Source organism: Poecile atricapillus, chromosome 2 (assembly GCF_030490865.1).
Source record: "Poecile atricapillus isolate bPoeAtr1 chromosome 2, bPoeAtr1.hap1, whole genome shotgun sequence".
Taxonomy (NCBI): Eukaryota; Metazoa; Chordata; class Aves; order Passeriformes; family Paridae; genus Poecile; species Poecile atricapillus.
In genome coordinates this window covers 132472103-132492071 of record NC_081250.1, presented here as the reverse complement: position 1 = coordinate 132492071, position 19969 = coordinate 132472103, and the positions used below count along the sequence as shown (strand labels likewise).

General features: G+C 36.7%; 1 protein-coding gene across 4 annotated transcripts in view; it reads right to left on the bottom strand.

The window, feature by feature from the left end:
• Nucleotides 1-19969, bottom strand: part of VPS13B (vacuolar protein sorting 13 homolog B) — a 429143-nt gene that overhangs the window by 84679 nt on the left and 324495 nt on the right. For all 4 annotated transcript variants that reach the window (XM_058833661.1, XM_058833660.1, XM_058833663.1 and 1 more), the window contains exon 36: nucleotides 9897-10304. In XM_058833661.1, coding sequence (XP_058689644.1) covers nucleotides 9897-10304 — 408 coding nt within the window. The remainder of the gene's footprint in view (nucleotides 1-9896; nucleotides 10305-19969) is intronic.

The window sequence follows — 19969 nt, the reverse complement described above, 5'->3', positions numbered from 1 at the left end:
TTCAAAATCAGCAGTGCCTTTCTCAAATGCTTAGCAAACAATGAGAAATGAAGAAACAATTAAGAATAAGGAAGTGTTGGTTAGTTTTCAATACATGAAATATTACAAGACACATCCATGGATTGTGTCCTACAAATACCAGGAAATGCTCAGGAACTCAGTGAGAGATTTTAATTTTTCTTGCTGCGACCCAGATTGTTCTTGTGTAAACAAGAATCACACCCTCGTCCCTTCTAGCAGTTGTATCTCCATGTCCTTCCAGGGATGAAATGACTCAGTATAAAAAACACTGTTCACTCTTAAAAAAATGCAATGCAGAGGGCATTCAGACAAACTAGCATGAAGGGATATTTTGAGGAAGCCTAAAGAAAACAAATGAAAACAAGTATGCATAAACCTTAAAAAGCAATAGTAAGTAAAGAGATCTCTGTGTCTGAGAGGAATTTCAATAGGATACTATTTCTATGGAAATCCTAAAAGTATATGTTCAGTCACTGAAGTGCTTTCCCATGACTAAAGCAATCACTTCAGAAAAGTAATGATGCAAAATAATTTTCCCTTGGTTTTGCCTTCCCACACACTATTTTCAGTTAGTCCTTCAATGCATCTCTCACAAACCTCTTTTGTAGAGGTCTCAGTTTAAATAGATTAAATCTAAGTTTCCATTTGAAGTGAACTTGAGATACCAGCACAAAGAAGCAATATGTCTTCACAAATGATTGCTGTGACATGTAGAAGTTAACTTGTGCTGTTTGGATTATGGCTCATGAACACCAATGCACTTTTCAGTACGTGCAATAATTTACTTTTAGGAACAAATAGTTTCATGACTTTTAAAATACTCCTCCAAGAGACTAATAAATATGAAGCACTTGCTTTGGACAGTGTTTAAAAAATGCTGCCAGCCCTCCCCTGTCAGACTCTAGCCAGAAATACAATAGCACCATAAAACACATCTACCCTAACAGAACAAAAGAGAACTTAGACCAAGCTTCCGTGTGCTATTGGAAGGATTACCTTTATAATGACATATGCACAAAAGGAATATCCAGGTATTTTTATATGGCTGGAAATAACATAGAAGGGTTAAAAATAGCTAGATTATCACATTCAAGAAATACCTTGCTCCAAAATTAAACGTGGAGTTCATAACAGAACAGTGAAAAAATTTTACCTAAAGATATTTACTTTGATATTCTAACATCTTTTTTTAGTCAGTACATACTTGATTTATGCTAAGATTTACAAAGACATGTCACAGAATCTGAGTATCCTAATACAGTTTTACACATAGCTAAATTAGGGTTTTTATATATTTACAGTAGAGTTGCATTAGGAATTGTCAATAATAGGAGGCTTCATCCTTGTTAAACTGCCATGTGTGCATAAATCTGTTTGTATGAATAGAAAAAGAAATATATCACCCATTTTAATAGATGCAGCAAATATATAAAAACAATCCTTGCCTTACAGTAATGATCACTTAGGGTTTAAGCAATACATGTATTAAGAAAGCTCAGTTTGTTTTTCCTGGTTAACAAAGGGAAAGACAATGTTTTGACATAAACTATGGACTTTCTGTTTTCAAAAACATTTCAGTGTTGATATTTGAATCAAGTCCAAATGAAATGAGTGGAAATATAGAGGGAGCTTTTTTCCTTCTATTATTCCCTGTGCATTTGCTCTTCCTTAGCTGCAAATGCTGTTTGGTTCACTGCACTGTCACTTAATGCAATGCAGAGCATGATTTTAATTGGCAAACTTCAATAGGGGATAAGAGAATTAAGAAAATGAAAGCACATTTATTTGAACAAAGGTAGCAAATGGCAATGAACTGGCACTTAGCTCTCTTGAAAAGCCAGTAGCTTTGCTACAAACAATAGCACTATGAAGCAAACAGCTTTTCTGAGTTTGGGGCAGCTCAGGGGCAAGAGTGTGTCCCAGAGCACACAGATCCAGGCGTGCTGGATCAAAGGCGTGTGAGTGATGTGGTGTCACCACCAGCAGCAGCCTGTTGAATGTATTCCCACCCAAGGGATAGTGGTGGGATCTTCCTCTGAAGGAAGAAGTCCAGCCTCTCCCATGGGTCCTCCATGCCTGGGTGGCAGAGATACAATCTTAGTGCTGAAGATCAATTAGCAAGTGGTTTTCCTTACTACCTTCTACTAAAGTGATAATCTGTGATATTTGGTTCTGAACATTCACTCTTCACATTTGTAATTTCAGTAGCTATGTTCAGACTGTCAGTGACATTAAGACAGCTATTAAAATGTAAATATATATGTATTATATCTAATATACTGGCACAACTATCTACACAATTCTTTCCTCTTATGAGAACTGTAGATACATCACCTATTGAGTAGTGATACTACAGTTACAATGCTCTGTTGACAAGTATCTCTGACAAACTATTTTCTGAGAAGAAAGGGTAACAAAGCTGTGAAAATAATTTTAGGGAAAATACTGCAGTTAATTTAAGAGCCAGCCAATTTACTCAAGTCTGGAAACAGCAGTAGCAACCAAGTGGTGAGGCACAGTAAAGAACAATTTTAAGAACAATTTTCCAGGAGAGATTTAGTTAACAATCCAGTGACCGCACTGGATTTCTCATTAGCATCGAGCTGAATCTTATGATGGTTCATTCTCCCCATGAGAACAATACCTACATGTTACCAATTAGCTATTCTTTAGTGAAAGAGAGTTTTTCAGCATTACATTGGGACACATATGGGCTCTGTAAAAACATGAGATGTGTAACACAGGGTAAACAGAAAGTAATGATCTTAAACAGGCCAAACCCTTGAATTCATCACTAATAAATGTCCCCATGCATTCAGCGGTACTGGCTGCTGGGAGCCTGTTTTCTTCAAGTACTTCAAACACTAAAATCCAGGAACATTTATTATTTTAATCCATTACAGGCAGTGGTTGATTTAACTTTATTGGTTGTGGTGGTGGTAGTAGTTATAGTAGGGGTAAAGCTATGTTCTTTTACACATCATTTCAAAAGGGCTTAATTATATTTTATAGCTCAGGCCAGGAATCCTGCTTGTTTTGTGTCTAACAAGGTTCAAATGGAGTTCAGGTCAGTGATGAATCAGAAGAGAAGTCAAAGATGGTTATCTATTTGAAATGAGCTCATCTCCCTTAAAGAATAACTGGGCAGGTACATCACGCTCATTACACTACTGCATACTAAACAAATGAAAAATCTCAATTCACTTGGTGATTCGGTAATTTTGGATTTTGTGATGCCTGATCACAGAGGGCATATTAAAATTTAGATCCAAAGGGATTTTAATCGTTGGTCAAGGCTGTCCTTGGAGTACAGCAACTTAGAATTGTTTGTAAATTATTTGTAAAGATCCATATTGCCTTATGTCATTCCAGTTAGGTGGAGAAAAATGCATAATATAAACCAACAAAAATAGTGTTCATTTTGCATCTGTAAGTCCAGCTTTCAAAAGTGGTGAGTATATTGATGTGAGTACTACTTGGTTCTTTTATCATAAACATTTTATTTTTATATACCACCAGGTTTCAGAAAAGCAACTAAACATTCTTACCCCAGCTCTACAGATGGACATGGGAATGTTCTTCAATTAAAAAAAAAAAAATCTATGCATTTTCACATCTTAATTTTAGGTGGCTGGTTGAAAACATTAGTTTATTTTCAGGAGATAGCTGATATCTACAAATGTCACTGATCTTTAAAGTTGTAGATACCTAGCACAACTGAAAAATCAGACTCTGAATGGTTGCCCAGCAAATGAAGCATTACAAAATAGTGGATGTTACTCAGAATGCATCCCAATACAATCACCACAAAGTTGATATACAGTTACAGCTTTGTGATCTTGCTCCTCTGGCTCTACACTTGATTCTGTGAATTTTAACTGCTTAAGTAAACTAAATAATCCATGAACTAGAGGGTAACTTTTCTTTGTGAATAAACCATCCTGAAGATAGTGCCTGGCAGCAGCTGAGCTCTATTTGGGCCTCTATAGCCCAGTCACTTCTGCTTGTGGAATCCAAGGCTTGCCAGATACACCCAGGACACACAAACCAAACAGGTTGCCCTGCACTCTTGGGATGTGGCTCCTGAGGATCAAGGAGGGCCCAGGTCCTGGCTTATTCCAGTCTTCTCTCTTCAGTCCTTCCTCCTTTGTATACTTCTCTGTATTCTCATTTGTATCAGCATGGTCATTATAGTGTACCTGTCCAATGAACCAGCTGAAGGAGTCAATCTTGTTGCAAACTCTTCTTTATTATTGGGCTAATTTTCAGAGAAATGAGCGCCCTGACTCAACCCAATGATCAGCTACCTGAGTAACTGAGCTAGCACAAGGCAGCACGTGGAAATGTGTGGCTACAATAACCTGAATTTCCTATGAAATTGCACCTTTTGTCTGGGTAGCAAGCTGGTGACTCCATCCCATAAAAATATTCTTGACATGGAAAAAGAAGAAACATGGCAGTATATCAACAATTTAAACAGCTTAAGGAACTGGTCCCTAGGACTGGAAATAATGTCTAACCTCTGTTTTCTATACCTCACACTGAAAAATGAAGATTAAACTGGACGAACATCACAGAAAGATTAAGATGTATAAAGAAAACATCCTACTTTCACTGTTCTATCTATTTTCTCATGAATTTAAACAGACTACTAAATTGACTTCCATGTAAATACTGTATCACCTACTACTGCCATATACAGCACTGGGATCAAAAGAAATTCCAGTCTCAAAAAGTATGTAATTAATTTCACAATAAAAGCTAAAGAGATTAAATACCCAACCATATTTGTTCTGAATCACATTTCATCTGAAATACTTTTAATGCTGAATTACTCAGACAGCAAATGCAGTTGTACAAAATTAGTGCACACTGTCTTTTGACTAAACAACCTACAAGGAACTTTTTATTCTTTTTTTTACTCTCTGAAGTCGATGTGCTAGTTCATCAGTAGCAATTCTGAACCCTATTACAAAGTATCAGTAGGGAATCTGACCAGGATTAATAGTGGTACTCAGTCCTGGGATTAGATGGTGTCTTGTTTCATGGATTTTAGGCCATCTGTTCTTCCCTCCTACATTATACTCCTGCAGAACTATAAACGCACCTCCACCTCAGGGACTATAGAAAGGAATTAGAATTCTTCTGCTTTTCATTATCACAAGATTCAGTAACTCATTTCATTGTCAGGATAATCCCCTTTTACTCTTTCTTTTGCGCTTGCAGGATATGCCAAAATGACAAATAAAATCCCAGATGTTAGAGACCTGATGAGGTCTCCACCTTTCCCTGAGTGTTGGGTTTAAGCTACTTGGGACATGGTGTCAAATCTGACAGGACCCTGATGCCCACACCCAATATTCATTAAGGTTTGTTAGTGATTTGTATAGCTGTCTACAAGCTGCACTTCCACCTCAGTCCTCAGTGGCCATTTAAATATTTAGTTTGTCCTCTGGCTTTTACTGACAGAGAATTAATTTCCTATTGTTCAAGTGTTGGAAAGAGTTTATATTTCTTTCTAAAAGTAACAAACGCCTTCTGGGTGTTGTAAATGGCTTGTTACTGCTGCATATTATTTTAGGTAGTTATATCTAATTTAAAGTTTTATTTCCCCATGGGCTAACTTGCATATCTGCAGCATCCAAAGTCTATGACAACGCCTTAGCAGAGTTTTCTCAAGGGAGTTAGTTAACTCCAAATTGAAGTTTGGTCTTTGTGCTATACCAATCCATATCTGCATTTAATTTCTAAAAGTTCTGTAAAGTATCTCAAGTATGTAATTATTTTCAGGTTTAGTAAAAATACTTGAAATTATCATAGGCTCAACTAGTGTTTATTTTTTCCCCCTTATTTATATGCTAAAGTAATCATCTCTACATATGGGACAAAGGGCTGGGGAATTCTGCGTATGATCTTTGGAATATTTTATGTCCGTAACTCTCTCAGTTCAGACACTGAGCAGCACGACTTCCCTCCCATGCCCAGCTGGAGTAAAATAAGGCTCCACTGAGAGGCTACAGGCTTCTTGCTGTCTTTCACTTTGGGGAAAGAATGATCCTCAACTTCTCTTAATTTATCCACTCTTTTGGCAGGTAGGTAGTGCTAATTTCAACTACAAACCTAAACTAACTGAAAGCCGTATGTTTAGAACTGCATTCTATTTTTTATTATTTCTTGCTAAATCTTATTTCAATTCTAATGCCCTGTGACAGTTAAGGAGTGAGCCACTCACCTCAAGCATGGTGCCAAGTGATCTCAGGTCTGACTGGGTACATGGGACTCGAGCTCTAAGCATTTGTAGAAGATGCCATATACTTTAGAGGACAAAAATCACCCAACCAGGTCTAAAAACAGTTCTTGGAGTTGGGGTTTTCATTAACAGTACAAATAATCTGCCAAACTAAGTCTTTGGTATTTAAAAAATGGGTACAAGTTTTACCTTGTAACTCCAAGCCACAAAATATAAAATGACTAGAGATAATTGTTTAATTGAACATCAGTATGACAAAGCCCTACTCTTAAGAGCATCAGGATATGATGGCCTCTTTTAAACTAAAAATTTTTTTTTTTTTTTTAAAGGGATTTTGGTTTATTATTTTTTCTTTTTGTGCCACTACACTGCAACACAGTCTACAACAATATTACTTTACTAAAAACAAAATACTGAACATTTAACCATAAGTACAGAGGGGAACATAAGTATTCTAACAGAACTAGTAACCACATTACTTCATGTTAATAGCAACAGTTAAAAGTAACTGTTGTACTAAAACCTGAAAAATGTCCAAAAAATGAAGTCCCTTGACACACTGAAGGTTTGGGGTTGTACAAAAGCACAGCAGGATATATAGAAATAGAGGTGTTTTAGTTTGATCCGATTTCAATGTGAGTGTTAAACACTTATAATTTATTTTTTTAGAAGTGAAATCATTCAACTAATTAGCCCCTCTACTTTTCAGAAGTTAAAACTTTTTAGTTTTGTAAGAAATGAAGAAAAATGAAATCAGAATGCCTTTAGTTTCCATTATTAAACCAGTAAAGTCTAGAGGGGAAAATGATAATTAAAAAAAAAAAAGTCGGATAGCAAGCTTTCTTCTTAATTCCAGCCAAAAGAAATGAAAGCAATACACAAGGTCATGCACTTTTATTTTCCTCCTATAAGGGAGGGAAAATGCCTACAATATATATTCTAGTGAGGTTTTTTTTTCTCAATAATTCCTAGCAAATAGGATTCCTTACAAAACAACTTCATCTCCTGCATTAAAACTCATCTGGAAAAGGGGTCGTTCACACTGTTTATAAAACACTGCCACATAAAACGTGTAAAAAAACATATTTCACTAAAAATAGCTTGCGTAAGTAAGGGATTAGAGTAGTTTCTACTGCTATAATTGTTCCTTTGTAGTTTTTTCCATGATGTTTTTGAACAGTGTTTTTAACTATGTTTATTAAAGTCAGCACATCAAAAAGGATCAAAGAGTAAGCTAGTGAGAACCAAAGAAACCCCAAGCGTATTGTGTTGTCTCACTGGGGAGTTATGCAGATTCAAGTAAACAAGTGCAAATTGTTGAGGTTTTAATGAAAATTTTCTACAATTATTGTATCTGAAGTCATTCTATATAATAACATCTGTACAGCAGATGGCCATACTGTACAAAAGGCAAGCAATGCTCCTTTTTCTTCCTCTGTTTTAACAGTACATCTGAGATGACTTTTGTCATTGCGCTTAGCTTGGTTCAGCAAATAATTCGTAAAATGCAGCTGCTGCAGATGGTCACAATAGTTATTTCACTGTAAAATCAAAGACACAGTGAAGTATTCACGTATTAGTTTCATTCTATTAAAAAAAACTCTTGACATTAACCCTGTTCAGCTCAAAAGGTGTATCTATAAAACCCTTTATAAAAAGAACAGTAGTGAAGAACTGAGATATTTAAATGCTCTTTCCTCCCAAGACACAGCTACAAACTTTTAAAAATTGAGTTAGTTTGCATAATTTCTTTGTAATAATAAAACAAATCTAGTTAGCAACTGTGGTACTCTTCTAAAGGATTTTTAACATAACATTATCATACCATTTTCCCCACACTGAGTTTTTTATCTTCTCTCCTGAAGTTGTAATTTCTACTTTGGTTTCAATCAGCACTTTGAATTCAGATTAACAATTGTAAAAAAAAAAAGAAAAAAAAAATCCAAGCAATTTCTTAAAAGATTTTTTTACAATTTCAATCAGTTTTGTGGAAGTATGTATTTTGCTTTAATTAAATTTGAATTTATTGCACCATCACAACAGTATGCAAAACCTCATGCAGATGTATTTTTCTTTTTATAAAGTAGAGATAAAGCATTTTTAACTGGAAAAAAAAACGTGAAAAGCTGTTGTCGTCTATTAATTGTCTGGTTATGGAAGTTCTTTATATAGAATAACTTATGTCCATTTTCATTAGATTCGACATCAGTATTGCTCCACTTCACAACGCCTGCCAGACTATGACCATACTGAAGATTCATGTATGGCTTATAACACGTAAAATAAAGATTGATTTCCTCAGACTGCCAGAAGAATTAAGAAACAGAACTTCATAGCTGAAAATGTTTCTGAGGCTTAACATGCAAGGCAAGGTACTCCTCCTTCTGGGAGGATGAAAACCTCCAGGGTAAGTGAAATACAGTGTGAGTTTGCCAAATTGCTTTACAGAACAGTGATGGAGCAGCCCGGCTTTGATGTATCGAAGCATGATGTGGACACCATAACGTACCATGGGACAGATAATGCATAAATGATAGAGGGGAACCGATGGAAGGGAAGCAGATTATTACACAGAAACAAAACTAAAACTATTTAAAGCACATTATAAAGGCGTTTACTCAGTTGCAGTGCCTTCTATGCTAGAGATGTGATCCGAATGGAAAAGCGTGGGAACACAAGCACTGTTCCTGCCTGCACTGCTGTTTATTAAAGGATAAATCAAAAGTTTCAGTCTGGCACTTTCATGGGTTTTCTCGTCCTGTGAACCTTAAATTTTTCATTTTTAACTTCTAAAACAATAAAGAAGAACTGAAACTTGCTGGCCTGAGGAAAAATATTTCTGATGAAAAAGAAATAAATCACCACCTCAACTGGCCAACAACTTGTTCCTCTCAGCTAGAGACCGTTTCGCCTCACAAGCTACTCTTGCAGCTACCTTCATCTGGCTCATCTCCACACCATGGAAATATACCATCTTATTAAGTTTATTGAAATACTAATAAAACAATTTACAATGACACTCAAAATATCTCCATTTTAAACAAGTCTCTGGTATCTGGTTAATTGTACCCGAGGCATAAAGTTTCCTTGCAGTGCTCCAGTAATGAGGCCAGAGTGCCTGTTTTCCCTGTGTGACTCTCAGGTGTGCAGAGGAAACATGTAAAAATTGAAAACTTCATAAATCTGGAGAAGAATAACAGCATGACCCAATATTTACATAGTAGCACCTTTCAGGGCTCTGAACAATTATTTTTACATTTTTTTGAAACAAAGGTCCTAAGAAGAAAATCTAGTTACAGAGTGAAAACTGTCAAAATTTTGCCCTTTGAATTATGTGCTAAATTATCAGAATACCAAAGGAGTGGTTCTCATAACCACTAATTCAGCCAGAATTTCATCTATAAAATAGTAATTACAAGCTAGGGAATATTAACTACAGAATTAATCATTCTTGGGTGCTGTCTTACAGAAAGGAAAACTCAGGTAAGAGACTCTATCAGGGGTTTGCTATTTTCTGTTGTGGATTTATGATGTCGGCTGGAGCAGTTCCCTGCAATGCCCCACACTCTGAAACAGTCACTTACACAAACCAGTAGCTCTTCCAACTTTAAAAAAAAACTCTTACCTGCAGTTTTATGTCCACTTTTAATATTCAGGCTCCCACTGAGGTTTGAGAAAGAGACTAACAAACAAGGTTTACTGGGGTGTGGGATGGTTTCCATCAAAACAACCATTTGAACGGTGTGAATGGAAATTTTCTGGAAGCAGGAAAGGGCTTGCCACAAGTTTTCTTGCACTGAAGCCTTTTGCACAGTGTTGGTGTGCACTGCAGGTAGAAAGTCCTTTGTACTGGGATGTCTGGATATCAAAGTGACATCCTCATCTGGAATAATGCCAGCAGATGAAGCAGCCTCCTTCCCCGGCACATCTTCATTTGTGGTTATGATTTTCTTCAAGAATTGGTTTATTTGGTCAAGTCTGGCAAAACTGAGATTTGCTTTCAAAGGTTTTGAGATGTCCACATTTATGTCAGCTGTAGGGGAGAATTGGAGAAAAAAAATGTGATAAGCTACAGTGCAATTATTCAAGCTGTTTGCAAATATTAAGCATTGAGTGGAAATAGCTTTTCCATCATACTCCCACCATGTTTCATTACAAGGACTGAATCAATGTTAAAACATAGCAAAACAATATTTTTAGCAATAAATCTGAATTAAAATATAATGAAAAATACTATAAGCAACCATCACTATATACAGTTTTAAAGGAAGAAAAATGGCACAATGTGGATTTTATCTCATTTCTTCCCAGGGATCACCACAGCTATCAGAAAGACGCACATTTTATTTGAGTGTGTAGGAGGGTAGATACATTAGTTCTCTTGTGTCAGAATAAAAATATACTTCACATTCTCTTGAGGTTTATATCCAGAAAAGCTATTTGACTTAACTCCAAAGCCAATAGCGAACATTTTCAACACATATAAATGAGTGAATAACAAGTGTATTGTGTTGTTTCCTACACAGCTCATATGCAGCAGTCTTCTATGCCTTTTCAAGATGAAATGTGAAATAAAAAACAAATTAAAAAATGGAGATATGTATAGATTTCTTCATTTTCCAGGGAGACTGAAATAATGTATTGTTTTTAAATTAAAAAAAAAAAAAAATCATTATTATTTTTAAAATTATTTTTGTCCCCTCACCAAAAAGGATTTTGGTGTTTCTCAGACTACTGAAAGACTCACAGAATTTTTAGGAATCACAATTAATATGAACAACATTGTTAATAGTGATACCTTGGTAGCTTAGATGTAGGAATTGCCAAAAATTATTTCACAGATAGGAAGCGCTGATTTGATGAAGGCTGAAACTTATTTTTGTGCTGCAGTATCAGTACGTAACAATTGCTTAGAGAAATCCAGCTTTTAACTTAGTTTTTAGGATTTTTTATTTCAAATTCAGTTTTTGACCAGTAATGAGACAGCTATTCTGTCTGGTTAGGGGGAAAAGTACTTTTCCCTTTGCTATTTGACTGCCACCACCCCAACCCCATGAACCAAAAGTGATTAAAATTCTGTGCATATATCTAAACTAGATTAAGTGTTCAAACAGCACTGCTTAGTTTTGAGTTTCATTATAAATATACAGGAAATACTGTCAGTTGAAGGTTTTACACAGATTAATGAATATTTATCAAAACTAGTTTCAAATTGTCCAGGATCACATCTTACTTTTAACATTGATGCAAACTAATGAGCTCGATTCTCCTGTTCTTTAGGTAAATTTTTACACCAATGGTGAAGGGCTGTAGGGGCAGAGTTTCAGAGCTGCTTTTAAGCACAGGTTTATACTGACTTCAGAGACTCAAAGACACATCAAAAAGTACTTTTTTTATCCCCTCCCCCCAAAAAATATCTGGCACATTTTCTAAAAGGATAAGAGAAATTTATTAATGGCTGTGTAAGATCGGTCATAGCTGAACTAAAAAAAACCAAAATGATCTTAGAAAAAAGTCTGTACTATTCCACAAGCTACACCTAACTGAAGTTTAAGACTGAAAAGCTATTTTTAACTTAGAACTTCAATTACTGGTTTTCTGAAAATCTTTTCTCTTGCACTGGAAGCCTTCCACACTAATCTAGGAATGGCAAAACAACTAGCTAATATGTGGGCCTAGTAGAAAGGTAAGTCCCAAAGCTAGGAAGCTGGGCATTAGAAGAAGAAAGGATTGGAAAGGGTTGTTAAACACTGGAATTGGCTGCCCAGGAAGGTGATGGAGTCACCCTCCCTGGATGTGTTCAAGAAGCTACTGGATGTGGCACTTAGTGCCAGGGGCTAGTACACATGGTGCTGATCAAAGGTTGGACTCAATGATCCCAGAGGTCTTTTCCAACCTCAGTGATTCTGTGAAGATTTTCAGGCATCCAAAACCACACAAGATCAACTTGTTAGATTTTTCAAGATCTTTATGTACTGACATTTTAATTAAAACCATGGGAAGAAAAATGTCATAGCACTTTGGAAAAACTTCCCACAGTCTTGGCACTTGAAATATCCCGAGATTTGCCTGCCTTTTATGCAGACATCACTAGGCCTCTCCTTCCTTTGAATAGAGAAAGGAGTTAGGAAGAAAGCAGAGACCCGTGTGACATTATGACATTAATTTATTTACAATATTCAGATGAAAAGCAGTGTTTTTAAAATGCAATGTTAAAAAAACCAACTGCCTAAAAATAACTGCCTTATCAATTTAAATTTCTCCCTTAGTAATGTAGTAATAAAGGAGTAAAATAGAATAGATGTTATTTATTGCTTTTTGCTAAATAATTAAGGTTCTAAGTTAGTAAAGGAGGACCCTTACTCCTTGGTACAGCAAATTTCACATCTAATTGCTTTATCTAATACACACCTAATTGCCAGCACTTTCCTATGGTAATAAAGCCCAGAAGAGGAAAAAAACCCAAGAAACCTCCCTGACACCTAAAAACTTCTTAGACCTAAGTTGACCCAACAGGTGTCAGGGGCTTAACCCAAAGCTTAACACAGCCAAACTGAGAGTGAAAGATCGAAAATGAGATGAACACAAAGGCAGAAGCTCTTTTTGGGGCTTCCTTTGGCCAGGACAGAGAAGACACAGGGCGCTGGTGCAGCTCAGTGGTGGAACATGCTTGGCACCTGGGCCTGTGCTTTTATCACTGCTCTTGGCCACTCATCCAAGAAGGCAATAAAAAAAGGGTCACCAGGACACCAGAAAAATGCAAATGACTTCCCTCTTTTCTGTTTGGAAACTGTGCATGTCACACAGAAAAATCTTCTCATGACTGATAACTTGACAAAGTTTTGTATGAAGTTATTATTATCGTCCAGTAAATAATCCTTTATAGAATGCGGTGGCTGCCAGAAGCATAACTGCAGAAAATGTAACTTTGGAACTTTCACTGCAAGTATTTTTAACTATCTCATAATGATATAGGTTATTTTTACAACTGGTTAAAGATTATATAAAGAGATTCTTTGGTATTTAAAGTAAAACATTCAAAGAGAGAAAAAAACCCACAACTGAGTAATCTTTAGTCTTAGACCTCTTTTATACTTTATCCTTAGTAATGTAAAAGAAACTTTACCTTTCCCTCTAATGAAAATATATTTAAGTGATGGACAGAACAATGAAAACTGATGAAATATGAAGAGCTATTTACGGGAGTTGATTAAGACAGATATTCAGCAGCTTTACCAGACATGGGTTTAGCCATGGGCTAAAAAGAGTATTAAAATCTGTGAGTCACATAGAATCAAGTGGAATAAAATTTTTGGAGTGCAAAATCCAAAAAACCCAGTTTTTCTAGATTATTTTAAACACTTTGGGAAGAACATCACATAACACTGCGCAGATTCTATATCTGTAGGAAAATAGTCTTCTTGTAACTCAATTAACTCTTTGGATTACCCAAATTACATCTGAATCAAGACACAGAAAAAGGTCTATGTCACCTTTAACTCCTCAATTACATCAGCTTCTCTGCCTGCTAGTGACTGGCTTCCAAAATTATAACCCAATGCATTCTTTAGATTTAAGACATATTAGCAGTAACTTATTTTGCCAGATGTTATCTATTTCCAGAAAAAAAAAAGTGAAAAAATTACTGTGCTTGCATATAGATTGCATCAAGTGAGTTATTTCTGTTACGCTTAAAGCAAACTGAACTAGATAGTATCAAAGCAATTTTTGATTACAGTATAGCATTTGAATTTGAATTGCATCTTCCTCACTTTCTTCACTACTTCTCTATAGATTACCCAGTAAATCCGTGTATTTCAATTATTAGTTTCTAATTAGCCTTTACATTTTTCTGAACAGCAACTAGGAAACAGAATGATGAAATAACCAGTGAGTTAAAAGGAGATTAGATAAATATAAATAAATTACACTTATTATTTGCTCCCACCACACCAGGAGATGACTTAACAGTGGAGGAAAAAGAAACACTTTGGAATAATGAAATCAGAGAGGGAATTCAGGTCCCAGAGGCAATTCTACGGAGTTTTATGTTAATGTACACCTTGTGGGGGACCAAAAATCAACTGGAATAGTTTCCTGAAAACCGTTTCCAGCTATTTTCTCATTTTAAAAGTTCCAACTTCACTTGACCCATTAGTCATCATATTACTTACATTTATTATGTATTTTGAAATCTATTACAAAAAACCCAATGGATTCAATATGGCCTGTTTGAACTAAATCATAACAACTATAAAAGAAAACCTACGAGCAGCATTCTGAAATTTCTGTCTGAAACAATTTCTTTCTTTGTCAATTTATTACTTAGAGCTTCAGATAAAAAATTTCAGGGTTGTAAGTATTTTACCCTTGTTCTCAATAACATTCAAATTTGTACTGGGAAGATATAATTTTCATCTGTGAACTTGGGATAAAGATATTACTCAAAAGGACTTTTTATTCAGAGGTCTAAGGATGAATAAGCAACACAAAAATATTAAAAGCTCCCAGCACGTTGCTCCAGATAAATTCCAGCTCTTACTGGAGCTGGGAGCTTCGGTGGGCTTATTCTAATATATGCCATAAGTTAATGTACACAATGTTACTACTTCTATGACTTAAAAACTATAATAGCATTTCCTTAATCTTAAGTACCTGAAAGAAAATGCTATGAAGATTAGTCCTAAACTGAATAGGGACAGGTTGGATCAATGGGCCAAGTCCATGAGGTTCAATAAGGTAAAATGTGAGTCCTGCACTTGTGTCACAATAATCCCATACAGCACTATGGGAAAGATGTCCGGAAAACTGCTTCTTGGAAAAGGACCCATGGGTGTTGATTGACAAGGGCTGAACATGAGCCAGTGTGTGCCCAGGTGGCCAAGAAGGCCAGAGACATCCTGGCCTGTATCAGCAATAGTGTGGCCGCCAGGAGCAGAGCAGGGATTGTCCCCCTGTACTGGCACTGCTGAGGCCACACCTCGAGCGCTGTGTCCAGTTCTGGGCCCCTCAGAACAAGAAGGACATTGAGGGGCTGGAGCGTGTCCAGAGGAGGGAAGTTGAGCTGGTGAGGGGTCTGGAGAGTAAATCTTATGAACAGCAGCTGAGGGAGCTGGGGTTGTTTAGCCTGGAGAAAAGAAGGTTCTGGGGAGACCTCAGAGGTCTCTACAACTTCCCAAAAGGAGACTGAAGCCAGGTGGGGAGTGGCCTCTTCTACCAGGCAACCACTGAGAGGACAAGAGGAAATGGCCTCAAACTGTGCCAGGGGAAGTCCAGTGCAGGAAGAATTTTTTCACTGAAAGGGTGGTCAGGCATTAGAATGGGCTGTCCAGAGAGGTGTTAGAGTCACCATCCCTTGAAGTATTCAAGGAATGACTGGACATGGCACTTAGTGCTATGGTTTAGTTGCCATGGTAGTGCTAGGCCCAAGGTTGGACTTGATGCTTGGAGGTCTTTGCCAATCTTAATGATTCTATCATTTATAAGAATGGGATATTTTCAAAGATTAAGAAATGTTGAAATGTGGTAGAGAAAAAGATGCCATTTTCTAAAAATTGATTCATTTTCCTCATTCAGTAGTGGATATTTTACTTCTCACAGTTAATACAGAAAAAGCCAGGTCTTTCTTGAGGTTGGGCATGGATCTCGCTTTCCCCTTCCCCAAGAAGGCTGTAAAACATTAAACTTCTTAATATACAGTACTTCTATAAAAAAAACTATTTATCCTGAACCCTTAAGATGATTTAATTTCCTTGTCCTAAACAGAAGAGGAGCAGATGATGGCATGAAACATTTTACCAACAGTGATACTCTTTCTCCCTCAGCCACCCATCCTGATGTGGGGACTTTAAACAGAGGAAATATGAGGAAGGTAAAGGTAATCTTGAGCTCTGATTCTGATTTGGAGTCAGGGTGGCCCTTCAGAAAAAGGGTAATGGCTGATTTGCAAAAATTAAATTTATAAAAATAGGAAAGAGACATGTAAAGAAAAGACCAGTTGTACTGTTCTCAATTGTCTGGTCAAGCATCAAAAGAGACACAAATTAAGAGAAATTGAAAAGCAAGAAGAATCCAAATGAATTGTTTTTATCCTCTAATTCATCATTCCCAATTTGGATCAAGGCAAAATGAGGAAGAAACTTGAGACAAGGCTTCAGAGGCCATCTGCAGTCCATCTTGCATTCTGCTTCTGTGAGACAGATGCCAGTTAGTCTAGAAGAGACTGGTAGTCACTGCTCAGTATTTCTACCTACTGCTGTCTGTGTGCTGCAGCCCCACAGAAGCAGCTCTGCAAGGCCAATATGGCAAACTAGAGTCTTCAGGGAGCTTAATCACCCTGAGCCCTGCTGGGCACTCCCCAGAAGGAACAACACCTACCTCCGTGACCTGGAGTGTCACTGACATTACGTGAAGGCGACACTTAGACATTAGCAGCTCCAGCTAGTCAGTGCCCAGCTTTGAGATCACAGACAAGGCTCAGAGTGATGCAATTCTATTAATTTTTTAAAACTGTCACAAGTAAAGCAAGATAAATTGTTGTAGGTCGAGAAGCCCAAAGATACCATTAATAAACAATGGAGAGTTACTGCTATTCAGTAGATGCTGACTGAAATTGAGTAACTGTGCAGCTCCCAAATACAGCTCAGAAATGTGTCAAGGGCTGGGTGGTGAGGCAAAAAACTATAATGGGGGCATCAGGAGGCACTATCATGAAAGGAAAACCCTGGCTAAGGGAAATATTAACTCTCTCAACAGAGAGTCAAGGAAGATGAAGCACAATACAGTGAGACGAAATAAATTGTTCCAGGTCATGGAGCACATTTATGGAAAAGAAAAGAATCCATAAATACTAACTCTCTATTTTCTGCTTAGTTGCTGAATAGTACATCTATATTAAGACATGTGGGGGGGAAAAAAAGAAGAAGAAAGTTTTCAGAAAATGGAGCAAATATTTGAAATTAAGTGTTAAAATAATGCCAATATGCTGAAAAATATTATAAAAAAATATTGTCCAACGTATCCAGGTGGCTTCCGTGTGCAGTTTTAATTTTCTCTACTTAGACATATAAGAAACTAAATTTAAAGCAAGTGTTGTAGACACTGGTTTTAGAGAGGTACTTTGATGATTTTACTCATTATTACACTGATATTACAGACAATAGATGTGTCAAATCCAAAGCAATACCTACAGGCTGGTACACCTGTTTGGAATATTTCTCTTTGCCCTCTTAATCAAATAAATATAATTTCATGGCTACAGTGTCAGTGCTTTAAAAACTTGTTTGTAAAAGAGCAAAGGGAAAAAAAAGCCTACTAGAAAGCTCAGAAGTTTTGCAAATGACCCAGAGTTAATTAGAAAAGTCTGCACCCTGGCTAGTTCTCCTTCTCACGTGTCAGCTCTCATTAAATCAAAAAATTCTCCTTTCAAAGTTAACAAACACCATGGTTAACAAAACTGTTAAACTGGGATCAAGTGGGCACATTCCTAGGTTTATATATGATGTCATGCTAAGCAGCCCACAGCTGAACTTGCAAGTAGTATGAATGATTTTTCAATATATTAAGTATCTGATCTAATGCTAATTTTCTCTCTATAGGCTAACTGTGCTGGGAACAGGTGGCCCTGCTTTCAATTACGGAGGGCTAACATGCCAGTGTGAGGCCTGGATTAGTTCACCTTCTCACAGGGAATTTGCCTCGGTTGGGAATGGATTTATTATGGCTTCACACATGGAACGGAGCTCATGTCAGCTGAGGGCAGTGATACATCATATGATTCAAATTAACCTGCTGTGGGGACTGTTCCGCAGGGCTGATATTGTGTATTAAAATGACGACATTTTTAAAACAGCTTGAAAGAAACCAGGATTGCTGAAGTGCAATGGTTCCAATTTGTTCCAACTAATCTATCACCTGCTGGAGATATTATTCTAGTGGGTTTCTGGTAGCTGCTATTTTCCAGGTTTCTCCAAACCACTGACCTTGGTAATGGATACAACTGTTGCCTCTGCAAACAATGGGGGAAAAAAAACTGGAGAGAATGCCAGGGTACAGTTCTGATTATTGTTTTTTATACCTAAGCCTTAATCCTCTGCTGTGCCCCTCATGGTCCCCAAACCATGTGTGGAGAGACTGGCATGAAAGAGAAACCCACCAGGTCCCCAGTTCTCACTTTATCTTTCAGTGGGACACAACATTTCTTAGTATATTTGGACATTACCTTCTGCAGAAATTATTTATAAAGGTGAATTATCAAGGACCTTCATTACTTCACATCTAACCCAATGCCTTCCCAAGTAGCTACTGTGGAAAGAGGACTTCAGTATAAAGCATCAATAATTTGCATGTATAAGCACTTTAAGGCTATATGTATGAAGCTGTACTTCATAAACTTGTTCTTGTATCATTTGCATCCAGAAAGACTACATCAAAGACAGCTTTTATATGTAAGAAAGACGATTAAAAAAATTCCAGAAGGACTAGAAGGTAAAGACAATAATTTTTCAAAATCTATTAAAACAAGATGGTCACATTTGTTCCTCACATAATGAATTATATCTAATGCTGAAGCAATAAATAGCACTTCTATGTATTAGACTAAAATTAGATGTACAATCCAGTAGCAGACTGAATATAAAAGATAGAGGGTCATGTAAAGTGATGTAAATGGAATTAAAAAAAATTTAAATAATTAGTTTCTGTAAAAAGAGAAATAATAGTCCTTTAATACATTGTGGGGTTAAAGTTGAGGTCTGTTCCCACAGGCCTGATGATGAATGCTTATTTCTCCTAGGATCCTATTACCTTAAATCTGGAAGAAATATAGTTTTTCTTTAGTTGCCAAAAATGTACAAAATAATCAACGCATGTGGCAAGAAGTGCATTAATGTATCCTGTTATTCTCATTTAATTAGTGGTTTCCAAGTTTAGCTACTTGCTGTAGTTTTTTGATCTCCGAGCTAATATAGACTGACAACCTGGTTTCCTGTGTGGTGAAACCATACGATTTTTCTGTGGAACACCATCTACTTATCTACTTCAGCTGACAACCTATTTGTAAGGCGTACTGGTTTTATCTAACACAGCAAACATTGGGAACCACTTGCAGATTTTTCTTCTGTTAACTGCTCGATAGTATTTTGCATTATAAAATACAGGCATGTCTGATTCTTATACCTGAAATTTAACCTTAGCACACCAACAACATTTTTTGAAAGAAAAATGGCATTACAATTAAACCACTGAACTCCAAACACTTATAATTGACACAGAAAACTGTATCATTGTCCCAACTGCTACATATTTTTGTCTGCATAGGCACAGCTTTCAAAAATGAGCTGACTTTTCAGAACAGTTGATCATCTGTAACCAACAGGCAGCACCTACCAGTACGTTCAATACATTTCAGCAGTTTACTTACCACGGTTATAAACCATATATATATAAATGACTACGAAACACACACTATGTCATTAGAAAATAGGTCACTAAGTAGCAGCATTCTTTGCCAGATATTCACCAAAAAAGAATAGCCTTCAAGGCTTGCAACATAACTCTAGATCAGCAGTGCCTTTATTTATTCAATTTATTAGCTAAGCTGTCTCCCATCAAACATACTGTTTGGTGACCTTGCAAGAGCTCTTGGGAGTTCTTGTCCTCAAAGAACAACTGCCAGCTGAGCTAGGATCTGGTGGTGTA